Raw genomic sequence first — 22,074 nt, forward strand, 5'->3', positions numbered from 1 at the left:
CTTTGGGTTTAACCTTTTGAGGAACTGTCAAACTGTTTCCCTGTTTACATTCTCATCAGCAGTGTATGATGGTTCCAGTTCCTCCATATCCTTGCCAATACTTATTATTGTCTGTACTTTTGATTATAGCCATCCTCATGGTTGTGAGACAGAATCTCATTGTGGTTTTAATTTGCATTTCTCTAATGACTAGTGATACTGAGCATCTTTTCTTGTGCTCATTGGCCATTTACTTATCTTCTTTGAAGAAATGTCTATTCAAATCCTTTGTCTATCCAAATCCAATTTTTAAAGCTCACCTTTATTTTTGGTTGAACCCAGGGGCAATTTACCACTGAGCTTTTTATTTTTTATTTTTTATTTTGAGACAGGGTCTCACTAAGTTGCTTAGGGTCTCACTAATTTACTGAGGCTGCCTTTGAACTTGCAATCCCCCTGCCTCAGACTCCCAAGTTGCTGGGATTACAGGTGTGTACCACCGCATCTGGCAAAGTTCACATTTTTTACTTAGAAAAATATTCAGAACTACAAGAATGTTTCAATAAAACAGTATGGACAATTTGCATGTATGTTTTGCCAGAATTCCCCAGTGTAACCCTTTACTATACATGTTTTACATTCTCTATATGCATATGGTTGTTTTTACTGAACTGGTAAAGAGTAAGTTGTAGACATAATACTGCATTACCTCTAAATACTTCAGCATTTTTCCTAAAAAAGAAAAAAAAGGAATGTTCACTTGTGTAATTATATAGTAGTTATTTAATCATACTAAGATTGATATGGTACTATAATCTAGAAGCCATTTTCAAATTTTTATTGCCTCCCTAATACCTTTTATAGTAAAACAAGACTTTTTCCTGGCCCACAGTCCTATCCACAATCATATATAACATTTACTTGCCAAGTCTGTATAGTCTCCTTTCATCTGAAAGAGATCATCATTAGTCTTTGTCTTTCTTAATACTTTCAAAGAGTGCAGGTAATACATGCTTGCAGTCCTTTGATTTGAGTTTGTTTGCTGTTTGCTCATCAGTATACTCATGTTATGTATTTGGGGCAGGAGTACCATAAAAGCAATGTTGTGTCTTTCCCAGTGCCTCGTATCAGGGGACAATATTTTTGTGTCATTTCTGGTGATGTTAATTTGGATCAACATGTGAAAGTGATGTTTACCATGTTTCTCCAAACTTTGTCTATTTTTAATTGGGCTATTTGTCTTTTAAGAGTTCTTTATATACTTTCCATATAAGTCCCTTTTTAGACATGGTTTGCAAATGCTTGGTTCCATTCTGTGGGTTGTCTTGTCACTCTGTTGAAAAACTTGCAGCATAAAAATTTTTAATTTTGAAGTTCATCTTATCATTTTTTCTTTTGTCAGTTGCACTTTTGGTTCATATCTAGGAAGGCTTTGCCTAAACCAAGGTGTTCTATGGTTTTTGTATTTTCTTCTAAGAGTTTTATAGTTTTAGCTCTTACATTTAGGTCTGATCCATTTTAACTAATTTTTATATAATGTGAGTTAGAGGATCCAGTTTCATTCTTTTGCATATGGACATGTGATTGTCCCAGTACTATTTTTTTCTTGTGGTGCTGGGGATTGAACCCAGGGCCTTGTGCATGTGAGGCAAGCACTCTACCAACTGAGCTATATTGCCAACCCTGTCCCAGTACTATTGGTTGAACATACTATTTGTCCTCCATTAAATGGTCTTGGCACCCTTAGAAAATCAGTTGGCTATAAATGTTTAATTCTATTCCATTGCTCTATATATCAGTCCTTTGTCAAGTTCCACACATTCTTGATTAGTGTAGCTTTGTAGGAAGCTGTAAAATCAGGAAAGGTGAGTTCTTCAACTTTATTCTTATTTTTAAAGATTGCTTGTTATCCTTTTATTACAAAATTTATCTTTATGACCCTTATTCAGTACTCAGTGCCTTTTGTGTTATACTTTTTTTTAGATCACACATCTTTTTTTTTATATGATCACTTTATTTATAACAAAAGAGAAAATGGTGCTAGGCCATTTAGAAATTTAATTGGAAAAACTATGTCTTGATCTGTACTCTATATGATTTATAAAATTTACATGTATTTACAAGCAATATATAAAATGTATGCATATTTACATATGATAAATAAAATATACCCTATTAGATCATACATCTTGATTGATTTATTTTGGATTATTTTTCTCCTTTTTTCCCATTTACTTAAATTTTTTCTTCTTTCATATTTTTATTGGTTCATTATAATTACATAAGGATGGGATTCCTTGTTACATATTCATATATGCACACAACAGAACAATATAATTTGGTCAGTTTCATTCCCCAGTATTTCTTCTTTCTGTCCCTTCTTCCTTTCCCTTGGTTTGTCACTTTAATAATTTTTAATTGGGGATGTAATATACATATAAGTAAAGTGTGAAGAGTGCACTTAAGTATACAGCTAGGATAAAATTTTTACATATATCTACACCCATATACCCATCTCCCACATCAGCTCCCCAAAAGGTGTCTTGTGCCCCTTTCTAGTCATTAAACCCTCTCTAGTGATAAGTATTTTTGATTTCTATCATCAGTTTTGCCAGTTCTTGACCTTCAAATAAATAAAATCATCCATACTATCTTATTTCTCCCTTCTTTCCTTTAAGGTAATAGCCATAAGATTCAACCATGATGTGTGTATCTCTTCATCCTTTTTATTTCTTGTGGTGTTCCATTATGTGAATGCACAACAATTTATGTGTTCTCTTATTGATAAACATTTGGATTATTTCTAGTTGTGGCTCTTATGAATAAAACTTCAAAGAATATTCTTGCACATGCCTTTTGGTGAAAATATACATTAAATTCTGTTTGGCATATACCTAGGAGTGGATCACTGGGTTTTAGGGTAGCTTTATATTTAGCTTTGATTAATACTGCCAGTAGTTTTCCAAGGTGATCTCTTGAATTTACACTGCCCAAAGCAAGGTAAGAGAGTTGCTTAACAACAATTAGTAATTAATATAATTTTAAGAATTTTAGTTATTCTGGTGAGTGCATATCATGTGTCTCCTCAGAAGCCTGACATTGGGTTTCCCAGTATTCAAATACTAGAAGAAGTAAAAGTGGCATGAGTTAGTTATAAAAAGAATGTTTTAAGGTCTTGTGGAAATTCTCTTGAAACATGCACTATTCCTCCTTACCGTCTTAAGAGAGAATTCTGAATAAAAATGTTCTACTGATTCCAGATCAGTTGTATGCAAATAAACAATTACACAAGTCTAAGTGGTTGATGTGGTTCTACAGCACTTGTGAGAAAAACATGACTAATAGTTGAGATTAGGCTTAATCTTTGTCAATAGAATTATATGGCATTTTCTCCCCTTGTACAAGACCTTATATCTTACTGAGAATTGGACTGTCTACAATTTGAAAGGGGATGGTTCTGCTGCCCTTAACACCAATTAAGTCACCCCGGCAATGCTGATCAAAGGACCAAATTTTGAAGAGTAATACAAGGACCCATTTGAAGAATATCCAATTAGTGGAAAACAATGAGACAATAAGGAAAGTCTTACGGGGACATGATAGAAGTATGTACATTGCTCATGGACACTGTAATGTAGAAAAAGAATTCTTTTTAAATGTATTTCTAATTTTGTTTTTAACTGATACATAAAAATTATGTGTATTTGTAGACTATAATAATATGATATTTTGATAATACATGTATTTTGTAACATCCAAATCAGAGAAAATGTATGTATCTCCTCAAACAATTATCATTTCCTTATGGTGAAAACATTCCAAATCCTTTCTTGTAGCTTTAAAGAAATTAAAGGGCATCATTATTATCTACAGTCACCCTACTGTACAGAACGCCAGAACTTCTTTCTCCTATCTAACTGTAACGTGGTACTCATGATTAGCTTTCCCCGTCCCTCCCTCCCTCCCTGCTGCTCTCCCTATCCTCTAGTAACCACCACTGTACCTTTAACTGACATCAGTTTGTCAGGGACACATCTGTACTCATATGTTAATTGTAGCACTATTCACAATAGCCAAGAAATGGAAACAACCTAAGTGTCCATATGCTGATAAGTGGCTAACAATATGTGGTACATATACCCAAAGGGGGTTAACTCTAAGTAATCTATGGAGGGTACCCATATAAAAGGAGTCTTTGATCAATAAAAGGGGAACATTTCTCACTAAGTTCTCAGAATGAGCTGCCTTTGGGAGATAATGGGTTCTCAGTTGCTAGATAATGGGTACTCTGATGCTCAAGCATCAGTTGACCAACCAATTGGTAGAGATACTGTATAGAGAGCATTCAAGTATCACATGGGATAACCCATAGAGTACCATGTCAAATCAAGGAGTAGATTGATTGTTCCGTGACTTACGTAAGTTTGGTTTATATTTAAGTACAGCTTAATGTAATGAAACTAAGTTAAACAGTATCTTCGTGACATTTGCTGTTCTAGGTTTTGCTTTTTGGTGAAAGAGATGCTGACCAATACATCAGGCAGTACAGTGGAGCTGGAAGGAGAGGCTGATGGAGACACCTTAGAGGTGAGTCACAGGAGGCCTAGAACATGGAAAAAAATTTTTTTACTATGTCTTTGATTCTTAAAGAAAATGTCCCAATTTTTATGTAAAAATTCTTTATTATGTTTAAAAATACCTCTGAACCAGCCAACCATCACTATCCATGGCTCTCAGAGATTGTTTAATGTGTCTCTATAGAAAAATCTCATTATATTGGAATCCTCTCAGTCAGAATGTTTAAGACAAATTTAGTTATGAAATAGTACAAAATTTTCTTTTATGCACAATCTATGAACAGGTTTTTTTCTAAGCTAATTAATAATATTTATGAGACTCCAGGAGAAAAAAATTAGCCCACTAAAAGCAAACTTTTGCATTTATGTCTAAAATTACTTGAGTAATATCTATTTGCATATAATATGTTAAATATAACTTTTCATTCTTTTTTAAGAAAATAAGATCATCATAAGCTCTTTTGGACAGCACAGTTGTAGTACACAGTTACTATACCACTTTACATGTGTTTAAATCTTGCACAATTATTCAGATTTGCCATTAATTCAGGTTCTCCCAGTAATTACAATTTAATGAGATTTTATTATACTTTTAAGTTAGACTGAAATGAATTCCTTGAGATTTCCTTCAGAAAGTATCAAAGGAATTCATTTTAATAATTGAATCAGGTACTAGAATTATTAGCTTAGAATGTAAGTTTGTAGTAGAAATGAACTGAGTGATATGCTTTGAAGTCAACAGATGTGGGGAATAGAGAAGGGTGTGAGATATGTCTTTTATAGAGCAGGCTGATTTCTAGGTATGTCAGACAATGATATAGACACTTTAGTAATCTTAATTGTCATGAGGATCCCTAGAGGTAGACGAGAAGGGTTACACACATACACTCACACTCTCACACTCTAATATGCACATAAACTACACTTCGGTAAGTAGACAGTGAAGCTTGCAAAGCAACAGAAATGGCCGTCATTTCCTGTGTGCTTTAAATGCTGCTCAGCCTATGGTTACCTTTGTTTTAATCATTGAGAAGTATCAACTCAAATGCAGCTGTGTGCAACAGCTTTGGATGATAAGATTGGAAGAACAAAATAGCGATGCTAATTGGAAATTGAATTTTTGCAGTATGTGCTAGATCCATAAGACTGAAAAGGGGCAGGGACCTCAGCATATGCACTCTGTATTAAGACAATTTTAAGTTTATTGACCTTCAGTTCTTTCCTGGGCTATTGAAAGAGATTTGTTTCCCAACTTGCTGGTAGGGAACGTATTCAAAATACTTAACCTGATTAGAAGCAGTTTTAATTGTAACATTAAAACAGTCAGAAAGCTCCAAATGTTGAGCCAGGTTACTTGTATACTTGCTTAGCAATCAGATAATGTTTATGAAAAAAATTTTAAAAATTGCTGGACAAGTTTTGGGCTTTCAGAGGCTTCTCCACTACAAATTGTGTGTCTTCTTGTTTTCCTTCTGTAGTATGAGTATGACTATGATGCCAGTGGGGAGAGAGTTGTCTTAGGGAAAGGAACCTATGGGATTGTGTATGCTGGCCGAGACCTGAGCAATCAAGTGCGAATAGCCATCAAAGAAATCCCGGAGAGAGATAGCAGGCAAGTTGGGGCTGACCTTCCACATTCTGTACTTGCCATCTCAACACCCCAAATCCCAGGCCCACCACCCATGGTGCAGAGGATTTAAGACAAAAGCATTATGTTGTCACAAAACTTGTAATTTGCTTGTAAAAAGAGTAATTTGCTTTTGTTCTCTGTGTATTGTAAATAAATTGAGAAATGGACTTTTTTCACTTAGACATTTGTAGATTGCAGAGAGTCATGTTTTAAAAGAAAGTTGCATTTGCACACATCAACTCCATACGAAATTTTGCACTTTTGGTGGTGAGGTGGAGGATACTGGGATTTGGACACAGGCCTTCATGCACGTTAGGCAAGAGCTCTAACACTCAGCTACACCCCCAGTCCTTTTTACGAAATTTTCTTTTGAGACAGGGTCTTGCTAAGTTGCTGGGACTGCCCTTGAACTTGCCACCCTCCTGCCTCAGCCTCCTGAGTTGCTGGCATTACAGACGTGTACCACCACACCCAACATTAAGTTTAACATTTTTGCTGGCTTTCTTTTTGTAAATTCTTTTAGCTTTTGTTTATCATGGAAGGATTTTATTTCATCGTCAAATTTGAAGGTGAGTTTTGCTGGGTATAAGATTCTTGGTTGGCATCCATTTTCTTTCAGGGCTTGAAAAATGTTGTTCCAGGCCCTTCTAGCTTTTAGGGTCTGGATTGAAAAATCTGCTGATATGCGTATTGGTTTCCCCCTGAATGTAATTTGGTTCTTTTCTCTCACAGCCTTTAAAATTCTGTCTTTATTTTGTATGTTAGGTATTTTCATTATAATGTGCCTTGGTGTGGGTCTGTTGTAATTTTGTGTATTTGGAGTCCTATAAGCCTCTTGAACTTGATTTTCCATTTCATTCTTCAGATTTGGGAAATTTTCTGATATTATTTCATTGAATAAATTGTTCATTCCTTTGGCTTGTTTCTCTAGGCCTTCCTCAATCCCAATAATTCTTAAATTTGGCCTTTTCATGATATCCCATAGTTCTTGTATATTCTGTTCATGATTTCTTACCATCTTCTCTGTTTGTTCAACTTTGTTTTCAAGGTTAAATATTTTGTCTTCAATGTCTGAGGTTCTGTCTTCCAGGTGTTCTATCCTATTGGATATGCTTTCTATGGAGTTCTTAATTTGGTTTATTGTTTCCTTCATGTCAAGGATTTCTGTTTGGTTTTTTTTCAATATCTCTAACTCTTTATTGAAATGATCTTTTGCTTCCTGTATTTGCTCTTTTAACTGTCGATTGGTGCGATCATTCAATGCTTGCATTTGCTCTTTCATCTCATCGTTTGCTTCTCTGATCATTTTAATTATGTACCTTCTGAACTCCTTTTCTGTCATTTCTTCTGCCATGCTGTCATTGGGTTTTATTGATGTAACATCTAGATTTGTTTGCAGCATTTTCTTTCCTTGTTTTCTCATATTGTTCAGGTATCAGTGGACCGCTGAGATATTGCAGATTTCCTCTATTGACTTACAATGTCCCTGAAGATTTCTATATATATCCCCCCTTAGCCTTCAGTAGGCTGAAGTCATGGAGGAAGTTGATAATGCGGTGCTCCACAAGGAAGCTGCCTCTCTAGGAGTGTTGTCCTTCAGGTGGGGTATAATCCCTGCTATTGGGCAGAGGTGCCTCCACTTGTTAACCAATGGTCATCCAAAGGGGACCTAGGCTGCGGGCTGAGGCAAGGGCTGTTTGGGCCTGAGTCTCTGGTTTTACCGTCCTTGTGGGGAAACCTCACCCAGCAGGGAAGACTCACCCGGTGGGGAGGTGTCGCTGGTCAGTTCCCTCCTAGAGGTTCCCCTCAATTTACAGCTACCGCCTGGGCTGGGCTGCCTTCCTCTGCAAAGTTCCCAGGGGCCCGGCCCTACCTCCTGGGCCTGGGAGCCTCACCCTTCGCAGATGAATCTCCTTAGGCTGCCCCTTCTCAGAGAATTTGCCCACAGGCCTGGAACCTTCGCTCCGCCCTAAGCCTGTCTCTGTGCGGCTCTTCCACCCAGAAGCCTCCTAGATCCTGGGACCTTGCTCTGCACCTAATCGCCTGGCTGTGTGGCCCCTCCTCTGAGCAGCCACCTGTGGCCCCGAACAATTGCTCTGAGTCCCAGAGACCCGCCACAGGCCTCTTCCTCCAGACAGCCTCCCAGTATTCCGGTGCGGTCACTAGGAGTCCAAGAAACTCACTTCGTGCCTCCTCCTCCCACCAACCACCCGTAGCCCGGGGCAATCAATCACTCCGAGTCGAAGTGACCCTCCCCGTTCCTCCTCCTTCTCCAGATAACCCCCCGGGTGTTCAGGAGCAGTCCCTCTGAGTGGCTCTGAATCCACGTGACCCGCTGCACGGGTCCTCTGGGCAACCGCCCGGAGCTCTGGTGCGGCCACTCAAGACCAAGCGTCCCACCACGCTTCTCCTCCAGGCAGCCCCCCTGTGTTCAGGAGCTGTCACTTTAAGTCCAAACAACTCACCACTCGCCTTCTCCTCTGAGCAGCCGCCTGGAGCGCTAATGCAGTCACTGTGAGTCCAAACGACCCGCCACGCTCCTCCTCCTCCTCCTCCTACTCCTCCGGGCAGGCCCCGGGGTTCAGAAGTGGTCAGAGTCCAAACAGCTCGCCACGCAGCCCCTTCTCTGGCAACTGCCTGTAGCTCTGGTGTAGTCACCTGAATCCAAGCGGCCGCGCTCCTCTTCCTCCTCCTCGTCCTCAGGGCAGGCCCCGGGGTTCAGAAGCTTCGTTCTGAGTCCAAACAGCTCGCCGCGCGGCTTCTCCTCTGGCAACCGCCTGTAGCTCTGGTGCAGTCACTCCGAATCCAAGTGGCCACGCTCCTCCTCCTCCTCCTCAGGGCAGGCCCCGGTGTCCTGAGTCCACACAGCTCTCCTCGCCACTCCTCCCCTGGGCAGCCGCCAGAGCCCCAGTGGTGGCTCCGAGTCCCAGCGCTGTGCCGAGCGGCCTCCTCTATGGCGCTCCAGCGGGGGGAGGGGCGTCTCGCCGGCAGTTCTACTTCACAAAGTTTCCTGCGTTCCGGGACCACCGTCCCATCCGGGATGCCTCCCCAGGGGGTGAGAGTCACCCGGCTGCTTTGAGTTGGTCCCAAGCGTCTCAATATCTCCTCTTTTGAATCCTGAGTCCTGGAGCAACATGAAATGCAGCCACCCTCTAGGCCGCCATCTTGAAACCCCTCGAGTTTATCACTTTTTGATGGCAAGAGACTTTCTTGGATCCCAGGTGGTCTCTAGGTCTCTAGGTCTCCAGGTCCTTCGGGGAGCCTGCTGCCTCTTTCTAAGGCATGTAGTCTCACTTCAAGAAATCCTCTTGCTCCATCTAGTACTTTTCTCCTGCAACTCTTTCTTCATGAAAAGAACCTGGAACTCTGGGCTGGGAACCACTCTGGTCGCCGCCACGGGAGCCGGGCAGGCCGTTGGGGAACCGCCACCCGCGCTCGCGCTATGCGTCCCCACGCTGCAGCCCAAGTTTAACATTTTTATATAATCATTTGCTGACTAAAGAATGTGACAAATGTGACTGAAGTCTTTTTTGTTTCCCTTTTTCAATGCTAGGAATGAAACCCAGGAACTGAAGCATACTAGACAATTGCTTGACCACTGAGCAACAACCTTAGCCCTGACTGACTGCTTTTAAACTCACATTGTCATTATTGAAAACAGTTATGATTTGTTTGGATAAGATGTTATAGAAAACTAAATGTAGTTGAAAAATCAGATTTTTGTGATACAGACTTTTTTTTTTTTTTTTTTTTTAACATTTTCCCCTGTATCTGACCCATGGATTTCAGGCCGATTTTCTACTATCAATACTGCTAATTGATTTCCTCAACATTTCTTAGTCTTATTAAATGTTCACTTCTTTTTGAATTTATACCCCACCTAATCCTAATCCTAATGAAAGCATAGCAATGTTTACTGTCAAATGTTTCTGTAGAGAAGCTACATATACAGTCATGGCCACAGCATAGGAGATAATCATCCCATGGGCCACAGATGTGTCAGCCCACAGTTGCAGTGTTGCCTCCAGCACTGGGCGTTGATGGATATCTGGGTGATCTACATTCCTCTATCTGGGTGATCACTGATTGACTGGGGATGGGTTAAACATGATTTCTACCCACTGTAAGACCCTTCATTCATTCATCCATTCAATTGTTGATTACCAGTGGGAGAGCATGTTATGATTATATGAATTATAAGATGTGAAATGAACTAGTTCAAATTCTTTATTTTATACCAATCTGAAAACCAGGTTGAGGAAGATTAAATGACTTCCCCAAGAGCATGTACAGACAAGGCTATGATCCAGGTCCCCTGAATTCTTCATCTAGTTTTATGTCTATTATTCCCATGATGAATAAGGTGTTGCATTCTTATAGATTTGGGGAATTCCTAGTATGGACTGCCTCTTCCTATGGTAACACTAGCTGTTCTAGTTTTCTGTTGTGCATAACAATTCCTGGATTTTTAGAGCTAGAAGGGGCCTTAGAGATAATTTTGTCCAACTCCCTATATTTATAGGCTAAACTTATGATGATGGGGCACCTTCCATGTGCTAGCTTCTGGGCTGGTGCTGGAGACTGAAAGGTAACTATAATACCATCTTGATACCAGGGTACTACCAGTTTAGTGGGGATTGCAGATTCTTTGCCCATGAATCAAAGTGACAAGTGCCATAATAGAAGGGTACACAGAGTATTTTCAGGACACAGAACAAAGAGTGTATTTTCCTGGGTGAGTTGTGTCAAGTTTGAGAAAATAAATCATCTTTAAACTGGTCTTTGAGGGATGAGTAGGAGTCTGGCAGAAAAGAAGACCTATCTGAAGGAGGAACAAAGCTGTTAATACACAAAATATATTCAGAGAATAACAAATTTCTGATACAACTTGAATGTAGGATGTGGGGCAGTGGAGGACTTCTGAGACAAAAACTTTAACAAGGTGTCATCTGGCATGATTTTGAAGGTCCTTGTGTGCTGTATTAAATAATACAGTCTCTGGAATTTATGGAGGGGAGTGATATGGTGAAGTGTGCATTTTAAGAAGATCCCAAGAATGAGGGATGAACTAAAAAGGCCAGAGCCTAAGACTGGGTGGATCATTTTGTGGCTACTATTGTGGCCTGGGAAGAGTGTATAGAATAAGACTAGAAGGCAGCTGAGGACAGAATCTTTGAGAGCACCACCCTGCATTGGAGACAGAGAAAGAGGGATTGCTGAGGGAGTTCGGGCCCTACCAGTAGAGATGATAATAGTAGCAGTCATTAATTGAGCGCTTACCACATACCTAGGTGCCTGAGAAACTTACCACACTTTGGCCTGCAGCAGCCCTACTTGGCTGGTATTATTATAGGTTGACTATTCCTTGTCTGGAAATCTTAGGACCAGAAGTTTTTCAGATTTTGAAATATTTGCATATACGTCATGAGGCCTGTTGGGGATATGACCTGTCTAAACACAAAATTCATTTATGCTTCATACACACCTTATGTCACATAGTCTAAAGGTGATTTTATACATTACTATAGTGGGCCTGTGCTTTGATTGTGACCCATCACACAAGGTCACGTGTGGAATTTCCTGCTTGTGGTGTTATGTTGGCACTTAAAAAGTTTCAGATTTTGGAGCATTTTGGATTTTGAAGCATTTTGGATTTTCAGAGTAGGGATGCTCAGCCTGTATCCATATTTTATAGATGAGAGGCTGAGCAGTCTTATAGGAAGGGAAGAGAAAGTTTCCAGAATGAAGGGAAGGCCAACAGTAGGGTGGATGCTGATGAGGTGCCACCAGGGTCCAGAGCCCCCAGGATTTGGCAAGTGATGCTGGCTTTTTAAATTTTTCATGATAGGTACTCTCAGCCTCTGCATGAGGAGATCGCCCTGCATAAATACCTCAAGCACCGCAATATTGTCCAGTACCTGGGCTCTGTTTCAGAGGATGGATACATCAAGATATTTATGGAGCAGGTGCCTGGAGGTGAGTAGTTGCTGTATTTTGGCAAATTCTGAAAATCACTCATGAAAATACAATATGGACATCATTAATTGTCCTGCCATTTGAAAAATGACAGACATTTTAGAGGTTGGAAAACATTGGTTTCTCAGAAGAGTTGGATACAGACTTTCCAAATGTCATATAAACAGTCTATTTCTGGTTTGTTTATTCAACTCACAAATACTCATTGAATATCTACTGAGTGCCAGCGTTGGAGACAAAGAGATGAAGAAAGCAGCCTCCTGCCTCCAGGCTTCATAGTCTAGGAGTTTAAAGGTGGCTTGGAGAAAAAAGGACAGAGTTTTAAAAGTGACAAAAATAACATTGATAACACAATCAAACATCAGTGTTTTGTCCACACAGTTCCTAAACGTAGGCAATAGAATATAGGAGGAAAGAATTCCTTGGATCTGGATTCAACTATCTAGTTTGAATTGGTCCAACAGTCTATAAGCTGTGTGGCCTTAGGAAAATTATTTTACTTCTTTGTGCCCTCAGTTTTCTGGTAAAATAAATAAATTATAAAATTAGAGTAATAATAATTACTATAATAATTATAGTAATAATTATTAGAATAATAACTATCTCAGTGGATGGTTGGGTGGGTTATTTAAGATGATGCATATATAGCTCTAGAATAGGGTCTGGCGGCAAGCTCACTAAATAATAATAAAATTCAAAAAGTTTTTAAATAATGATTATTATCTGAATACAAATATAAAAACTTAAGTTAGAAACCTGTATTTGTTCCTTCATTCATTCTACTAGCAATTAAGTGTCTAGTAGTATTACGAGTCTAACTATAAATTAAGATCTAGGCAATTTTGAAGGTTATGTTAAGGATAAAGTAGTTTCTTTTTCCTCAGATAGTTCATAGCCTAATAGAAAACATACCCATTACTGTTCACCTTTTTTATTACTTTTCCAGGTTTTAGGTTGAAGGGTAACAACAGAATTAGAGATAGAAGCCAGATACAATGGCACATGCCTATAATCCCAGCTACTCGGGAGACTGAGGCAGGAGGATCACAAGTTCAAGGCCAGCCTTGGCAACACAGGGAAATCCTGTCTTGAAAAAAAGTTCATTCCCTTTCATAGATGGGGAACCTGAAGTGTACTAAGGTCACATAGCCCTGTATGAGGCTGTATTGGCACAGCTGAAACCAGCTGATACCCAAGAGCCTGTTTTTACTAGCAGGCAGGCTTGCTTGCAGTTCAGACCACCACCTCTGGGAACATGGGGTCAGAGAGTCTGGAAGGGGGCTTTTCTTCTGGCCTAAGTGTTTAGTGTATAATAAAACAATGGGGAAGGCTTGTTAATCAGGATGGTCCTACACCTCTACCACTGGCATGGGTGACCTACCGTTGGGACCTTTTCACAATGAGGAGAAAGAGGCCTTGCTTTCTCTAATCCTAGTCCTTATCACCCCAAAGACCCTCACTCTAGATCTGTTCACTTACGATTACAGGAAGAGATATAAATCTGGCTTTGACTCAAACCAAATGGTTGTCCAGCAAACAAATGTCTATGGGATCCAAGTCATTTATGACATTGGGTCACACCTCTTTAGTTCAAGGAGTCATGTTTCATTCTTCTCTTGACTTCATGTAACTGGACAGAGCTAATCCCAAAGTTGGCCCCACTGAATTTTAGGAATCACAAAGGATTGTTCTTTGCCCTCCACCTGGATCAGGCCAACATGCTGATTTGCTTCCAGTCTGTACTTTGGCTGTGACTGTAGAGAGGGAAGACTCATTGTTATTACCCATATATAATTGTATAGGTATAAAGTGCTTATGTCAGGTTAGAGATGTCACTTCACTTTAATTCCCTAAAATCTTACAATCGCATCTTTGTCATCCTCATGAATGTTTTGCTGTGTCCATTTCTAGGAAGCCTCTCTGCTCTTTTGCGATCCAAATGGGGACCAATGAAGGAGCCCACTATCAAGTTTTACACCAAACAGATCCTGGAAGGCCTCAAGTATCTCCATGAAAACCAGATAGTACATAGGGACATAAAGGTACAGGCTTTTCTAAACCAACAAAGTGTCATTTTGCTCATATCCAGTCATGATAACTGTCAGTGCAGCGTGTGCCGAGCGACTTGCTCATGGGAGGGATGGGAGGGTTTTTCTCATGACCATTTTTCAAGGTCTTGAACCATTATATGTCAGTTTGTTTAAATCTGTCTTTAAGCTTTGGTACTATTCTTCTCCTGAAGGGTGACAATGTTCTGGTAAACACCTACAGTGGAGTGGTGAAAATCTCTGATTTTGGAACTTCTAAACGTCTCGCAGGAGTGAACCCTTGCACAGAAACCTTTACTGGTAAGCAGAACAGAGTAGGGCTGTGGTGGCCATTTTGGTGTTAAACTTTCTTTACAAGCTATAGTCATTGGAAGGTTACTTACTGGGTTCCTTCTCAACACAGAGTGGCAATTATTGCTTGATGTGGATGATGTATTGTCCTCAAACTCAAATTATTTTGACCTGTAATGATGATGCACTTAGCCATCTATTTGTGGTAACAAGATGGCCCTACTTTATTCTTTGCCTCTCAGAAGTTGGGTAGGGGAATTCTGAATAACAGTTTCCCTCAGACAACTTATTAGGACCTTTCTTTCCTTGGCCTATCATAAAAAATAGCCTGTTACCTTATTGTTGAATTCCGACACCTCGTGTTTCAATATAATTATGTTTCCAAGGGAGGCTAATTTTTTCAGGGGAATATGGTATTTTAAATGGGTTTGAGGAATTGAGTTTTCTTTCCCACGTGTCAGTGATGGAATAATTTGATTGTTCCGAGGGATTGGATTCAAATGGTGATATAAAATCACCAGCTAGTTGTACATTACCAGACTAATAGGTAGAATGCCACTCACAAGCAACCTGTATCTTTTTAAAATTCCTGCTTAAAAGCAACTGTAGCCCAAATCTTGATCCTTGGAAAGAAGTACTGATTTTGAATAAATAAAGATTTATGATCCCCTAAGGAGGAACATAAAGATCACAAAGGTTTTGCTTGATAGAAATTATGAAACAGCTCTCATATCTTATAGCTCTGAAATAAGCTATAAAAGGGACATGGCTATTCTCTATCCCTGTGGTCACCAAAGCTGTAGAATGGACAGCTTGAGCCTTATTTTTGGTGAATAATGTCTTAGCTTTGAAGGACTTTTCTTCAACAAGAGAGTTGTTGTATGTCAGTTGCTGAACACCCACAGTGGAGATACATTCTCCATCAAAAGGGAATTTCAGTGCTTCAAAAATGACTTTTAAGTTGTAATGCAACTTTAAGTTGTACACGAGTCTCAAAATGAGAAAGTACTGCATGAGGTCTTCATCAGAATCTCCCATAGAAAGAACATGTTAAATCTTCATTTTTTGTTTCTGGTACAAATATACATATACTACATATATCTTATGTATATGAATATGTATGTAGAACTGGCCCTTTTTTCTTTCAGCATTTTACTACTATAATTGTAAATGACTTACATCCTCCACTTTGGAAGCCACCAATTAGCTTGGCAATACGTAGCAAGAGGGTCTCTGATATGACAAGGAGTAATTTGAAAAACATAAAACCCCCAACAATTTATCTCATAATTAGCATCCCTGAGGAGAAAAAAATCTCAAAGAAAACACATGTATAATTCATTATCACATATCACATTTCCCAAGTAATTGGTTTGAGGAGGCATGAATTTTGCATTGCAAAATAATGCATGGGTGTTTGAGGGATAATAAAAAAGGGGTCTCATTTTGGTTAGGAAATTCCCTTGCATGTAATTACTCTTTGCAAAACAGAGCAGTTCTGTAAAGAAATCTGAGCTAGTTGTGCAGAACTCTGGGTTGGATGGATCTGATGTAGCTTTTCCCTGATAGTACTCAGAGATCTTCTGAACCTTGGCAGGAGAACCACGGGCTTCAGCCAACTTCTTAGCCTGGATCCCTCCCCTCCTGTGTTCCTCTGAAGGGTTCTCATCATAGGTGTAAATGGACTGGAACAAGCTCCCCCATCCCCTATACTGGCGATTCAATCCAGGGCCTCATGCATGCTAGGCAAATGCTCTATCACTGAACTACACCACAGCCCTCCTCTTGTTCTTGTGGTGGGTTTTAACAGCTTTATTGAGGTATAGCTTGCATATCATAAAAGCATCCATTTAAAATGCACAATTCAGTGGTTTCTGGTAAATTTACTGCATCATACAGCCATTATCACAATACATTTTTTTGTTTGGTTATTTTTAGTGCTCAGGTTGGAATCCAGGGACACTCTACCACTGATCTATACCTCCAGCCCTTTTTATTTTTTATTTTGAGACAGGGTCTTGCCAAGTTGCTGAGGCTGACCTCGACCTTATGATCCTCCTGCCTCAGCCTCCTGTGTTGCTGGGATTATAGGTGTGCACCACTGTGCCTGGCTGCAATGCAGGTTTTGAACATTTCTATCACCTCTAGAAGATCCTTGTGCCCCTTTGCATTAATCCCTATTCCCACTGTAGCTCCAGGCTATCACCGATCAACTTTGTTGATTTGCACATTCTGGGTATTTCGTATACATGGAATGATAGAATATGTGATTTGGGGCATCTAGCTGCTTTCAACTTAGTGTGATATTTTCAAGGCTCATCCATGCTGTAGCATGTATCAGGCCTTCATTCCTCTCAGGCTGAATAATATTCCATGGTGTGGATGGACCACATTTGCCAGTTAATGGTCATTTGGGTGGTTTCTACTTTTTGACAGTCACAAATAATGCTGCTATAATCATTCACATGCAAGCTTTTGTGTGGATGTGTTTTCATCCCTCTTGGGTAGAGTCCTAGGGGCAGAACTTAGAAGAGGAACTCTATCTTGTCTGTAGCTATAAATATCCTTGGTTTAAGGATGAGCAGGTTCAAGTCCTGGCTCAACCACTTGCTAGCTGGAAGACCCACCCTGTGCCTTAGATTTTTCATAAGTAAGATGGAAATGCTCACAGTACTTATCGGGTTTTTAAAGAATTGAATGGGTTAATATTGATAAAAGTGCTTTGATCACTACCTGATTTACAGCAAACAAAATTGAAGTATTTGTTAATTTTAAAATAAAAACCTATTTCCATGTAAAAGTTGCAGGCTATTAGAGCTGGAAGGAGCCTTTGAGAGAATTGGGTTCCCATATGTAACAAGTATTGAACCTGTGGGACTCAAAGGTTATCATGATAAAAGCCAATATATTTTGTTTCCCACTGCCCCATAACATCCTGCCCAGGGCAGTGGACCTTTCCCATGACTTTTCTAGCCACCCTTTAAAGACAAAGAGAGTCCAAAAGGCACTTGAAGGAGAAAACAGGTTGAATTGAGTAATGAAAAGAATGTGGACTCATATGCTCATCAGTGGTCTGGTCCTCATTCCCAGAGTCAACTCCTCTCCCTTTTCTCTCCCAGATACAGCAGTAGGCAGTGACCTCTGCTCAGGTTCTCGGTGTGTCTTCTCCTCCCTTACCTCTTTTTCTACTCAACAGCTACAGAAAGGCAAGGAGAGGGGCTTGACAAGTTGTCACTTGACTGGTACTGTTGTAAGCTGAGTTTGTGTGCTATGGGCCTGGCTGATGGTTCATGTTAATTGCTCTTGATGAATCCCCTGAATGTGACCCCCCCCATATCATAGTCAGGGGCTTGTCTTTTGGCTCAATACCCACTTCCCCTCCCCAACTCCTCCTCTTGCCCCTCACATTCTGCCCACCCCTCTTCAACTTTCCATGGAGGAATTCAGGTCTTGGAAGACTGCCTTTAAGAAGGATTCCTCTGGAAGGAAAAAAAAAAAAAAACTAAACGAATATTTCTACAATGGATCTCACCTCTTAGAGTTAAGGGTTTATGCATCTTTAAGCCATTGTTGAGAGGTTATAGCAATATCCCTAAACTTTACAAGCCCCTGTCTGCTGCTATAAGTGACTTTTGCTCCCTTGAAAATCAGTCCTCTGTGTACCTTACCTCCAGGGGATGTGTATGTATTGAGCTCTGAGTAGTTTGAAGACTTTGGGTTGGGAAGAAGTGATCTTCCCCAGGGACCATTCTTTGGGTAGGGCAACTAGGGAAGCCCCAACCACCATGCATGGGGGAGTGGCACCTTCTTTAATATTCAAGTTTGAAATGTTGGTCTCTAACAATATCTGAAAGACCTGTGCTAGTTAACTTTCTGTTGCTGTGACAAAATACCTGAGAAAAACAACTTAAAGGACAAAGACTTTATTTTGCCTTATGGTTTCAGAGGTCTCAGTCCATGGTCATCTGGCTCCATTGTTTCTAGGCCCAAGGTAAGGCAGAATGTCATGCCAGAGAGAGTGTGGCTGTTCACCTTGTGGTGTCTGGGAAGTAGAGAGTGAGAGGAAGGTACTAGGGACAAGATATAGTTCCCAAGGGCACACCCTCAAGGTCCTACTTCCTCCAACTATGTGCCCCACCTCTTACAGTTTCCACCAGCTGTGAATCCCTTAGTGCACTAATCCATTGATGTATTAATGAAATAAGAGCTCTCTCCAAAGAGGCTTCCTTCAACACCCATTCCTGCCACCCTTTCCCCCCTCTCTAAATACTCTGAACACCTTTCTTTGGATGGGATGCCCCTGAGCAATAGGCCCAAGACTTGTGTACCCAGGGGTCTGAGATGCCCTTAGAAAATGTGTATATCGTGGCCCGATCTCTCCCCTTGTCCTGGTATGTGTCATGTATTGGTGCCTTTGTCAAAAAGTATCACCTTATGTCATGTGTTTTCCCTGCTGGTAATTTGAAAATCCTGCTTGGGCAGTTGTCCAGGAATTGCCAACAAATTTTATGTCCAAAGGGGACTGGGTTAGTGCCTGTGGGTCTTCTGGACACCTTTTTCTGAATTCTGCACCACTCCCCTGGTGCAGTGCCTGAGAGTCATGACTGCTGAACCACTGACAGTGAGGTGGGGCACCCCTTGAAGGAAATGGGAGTTTAAGGATATGAAGCCCCTGTAGATGTAAAGCAAACCAGTTTCCCAGGATTTGTGCATGATTCAGATGCCCTACAATGCCATCTTTCTTGGGGGTACAGATAGGAGGGTAGGATTAGAACTTTGAGGTGAGTGTCACCAGCATGGAGCAAGTCCCTTGGAAGGGCAAGATGAAGCAGTTCTGGGAGTATAAAGTGACAAGAAGGTGGAGACTGGAGTCACCTGAGGGTCCAGAGTAAGCTTGCTTTCAGGAACAAGGAAGAGCAAGTCCCTTCTCTGTCCTTCTGGTGTCTCTTGTTGCAAAGCCTAACAGGGAGCCTCAGGCAAAGCAGAAATGGGTTTTTTTAGAATTCCAGACCCAGCATCACAGAGCAGAGTTGGAAGATGATAGCTTAATAAACAACACAGTGTCAAATCATTTTTTAATTAATGAATTTTGGATTCATTAGAAGGCACATTCCCTGCCAACACTTCTCCCTTTGTTATTCATAGCAGCAGCAGCCTACAGGGGATATTGTATCACCGGAAGTTCCCTTCCTGTGGCTCTGGGGTTTCCTAATAGTGCATCAAGTGCGATGCATCTCCATCTTGCTCAACTCTGCAACTGACTGATCACTTCCCCACCAGGTTTTTAGCCCTGGAGACCAAAGCTATCATCTGTGTCCCACTGACCAGTTGTGCTCACTCATGCAGCCTGATTTATATTTAACTTTAAATCAGTTGAAATGAAATAAAATAATTTAAAATTCATTTCTTCAGTCTCACTAGCCACATACCACAGCCCATATGTGGCTAATGGCTACCATATTGGACTGCACAGAATAGAGCATACCCATTATTGAAGAAAATTCTTTTGGTCACAACTGTCATAGACTCTTTAAAATGTCCATAGGAATGAAAAATGCTTCTAAGACATTAGATCTTTAAGAGAAGGACACAACAGTAGCTTCTTCTAACATTTTTTTTTAACTGATGAGCCCTTTATTTTTATTGATTAAAACTCAGGAAATCTGCTTTGGTTGAGTGATCTTGAGACAGGTTCTTTCATTTCTCTGGACATCAGTGTTCCTATAACACTTTGGCTAAGGTCATCTCTGAGTTTGTTGTCTTCTTCTAAATCTCTTTGCTACCCTATAACATCTGCTAATGTCCCAGCCACATTTTCCCTTCCCTCTCAATTTCAAGAAAAGTGAATGATTTTACTCACAGAGCCCTTGATTGACCTCCCTGTTCCCAATCTTTCCATTCAATAATCCCTTAGTCTTCCTGCTACCATATCCAATCAGTACCTTCCCTGGGGTAACCTCTGGTAGCTCATGACCCACAGGAGAAAGTCCAAAGCCAGTCTTCAGAACGCACAACTTGCCATTTAGGCTGCATCCTTGCCACTCTCCTTAATTCTTTCTATACCCTGCCCCCATCAAACATCACTTGTTGTTCCCTGGACTCTCTAGACCCATATTCTTTGCTCAAGCTCTTCCCTATACCTGGACACCCTCCTATCCCTTTGTTTACCTCTTCAACAATAGAAGCAGGAACCTATTTCACTGGCTGTATCAGCTGATGCCCCTTTGGATCACATTCTTGGCAAGGTGACACTTGACCCAGGCTGCTCCCTGCCAGTGTCTGAACTTGGTTAAGGTTCTAGAACCAATATGGGACTCTGCCAATGGGCAAATTGTGGCCAGATTCTCCTTGGTGACCTGGCTGAAGCCCTCAGTGCTGAGACTCTTCTACCCAATTCTTCCTCCCCACATTTCTCCCAGGGGTCAGGCCTGCTTTGTAGTCTGGCACTCTCCCTGCCAATCCTGCCCTTCTTCCCTTTTATCCTTCATGGACCTTCTCCCCAATAAATCTCTTACACATCTAATCTTGTTTTGGCATTTGCTTCTCAGAGACCAAAACTGACTCAGTCATAGATTTCCCTGATTCAGACCAGACAGAATCAAGCACTTTTTCATCCACATTCTTCCAGCCCTCTGTGTACACCTCTGTTACAGCACTGAGCATGTTTTACCATCACAGCTGCCATTACCACCACCATTATATACATCTCCCCCACTAGGCAGCTCCTTGTTATCAGGCTGTTTCTCCCATTCCTGTTTTCCTGTATTTGATATGTGCTAAAACATGCTAATTGAATTGGGCCCATTTATCCTTTGAGGGACTAAGCAATTCTCTTTCAATGTGACTAGTATTAAAAGAAGGTATGTTGCATGTTTCTGGTCAAAAAGTGATACAGCCATATTATTTATGCATAGGACAAGGCTCCTCCTATTAATGAGACAGTTAAACCCACATACTGGTTTTTATTAATGGTCCACTTCATTTATAAGCAATATGGCACTCTGATCTTTGCATTTATTTTCTACATAGGTACTCTGCAGTATATGGCACCTGAGATTATTGATCAAGGACCTCGTGGGTATGGCGCCCCAGCTGATATCTGGTCCCTGGGCTGCACCATCATTGAGATGGCCACCAGCAAGCCTCCATTCCATGAGCTCGGTGAACCACAGGCAGCAATGTTCAAAGTAAGACACATTTGGTCATTTGGGTGGTTTAGATGTTGGGGAAACAATTTAAAATAAGATCTCTTCTCAATCTTGAAAACATATACACAGAGGTAGGTGAGAAGGAAAACAGTTTTATTATTGAGTAAGTATTAAACTAGAATGCAAGTCACATCGCAGATAATCCACTAAGATTTCAAAGATAGAAGGAAATCTCACCCTTTTATACTGCTAAGCAGATACAATCCATTCTCAAGGTAAATAACTAGTCCTCAAGTGAGAGGACTTGACAGCACCTTTTGTCACACATGGCTCCTTTTAGATTTTCCTGGTAATTGAGGTGACTTTTCATGTTAGGGAATTGACTTTTTGCAAAGGAAAAAATAAACCTAAGACGGGAGGTTGTT

At 40.6% G+C, this 22,074-nt stretch overlaps 1 protein-coding gene across 3 annotated transcripts in view; it reads left to right on the plus strand.

Moving 5' to 3' along the window:
* MAP3K15 (mitogen-activated protein kinase kinase kinase 15) overlaps nt 1-22,074 on the plus strand; it is a 121,379-nt gene that overhangs the window by 85,571 nt on the left and 13,734 nt on the right. For all 3 annotated transcript variants that reach the window (XM_079122814.1, XM_079122815.1, XM_079122816.1), the window contains exons 14-19: nt 4,479-4,566; nt 6,035-6,168; nt 12,035-12,162; nt 14,074-14,204; nt 14,405-14,510; nt 21,531-21,688. In XM_079122814.1, coding sequence (XP_078978940.1) covers nt 4,479-4,566; nt 6,035-6,168; nt 12,035-12,162; nt 14,074-14,204; nt 14,405-14,510; nt 21,531-21,688 — 745 coding nt within the window. The remainder of the gene's footprint in view (nt 1-4,478; nt 4,567-6,034; nt 6,169-12,034; nt 12,163-14,073; nt 14,205-14,404; nt 14,511-21,530; nt 21,689-22,074) is intronic.

This window comes from Sciurus vulgaris (genome assembly GCF_902686455.1).
Source record: "Sciurus vulgaris genome assembly, chromosome: X".
Taxonomy (NCBI): domain Eukaryota; kingdom Metazoa; phylum Chordata; class Mammalia; order Rodentia; family Sciuridae; genus Sciurus; species Sciurus vulgaris.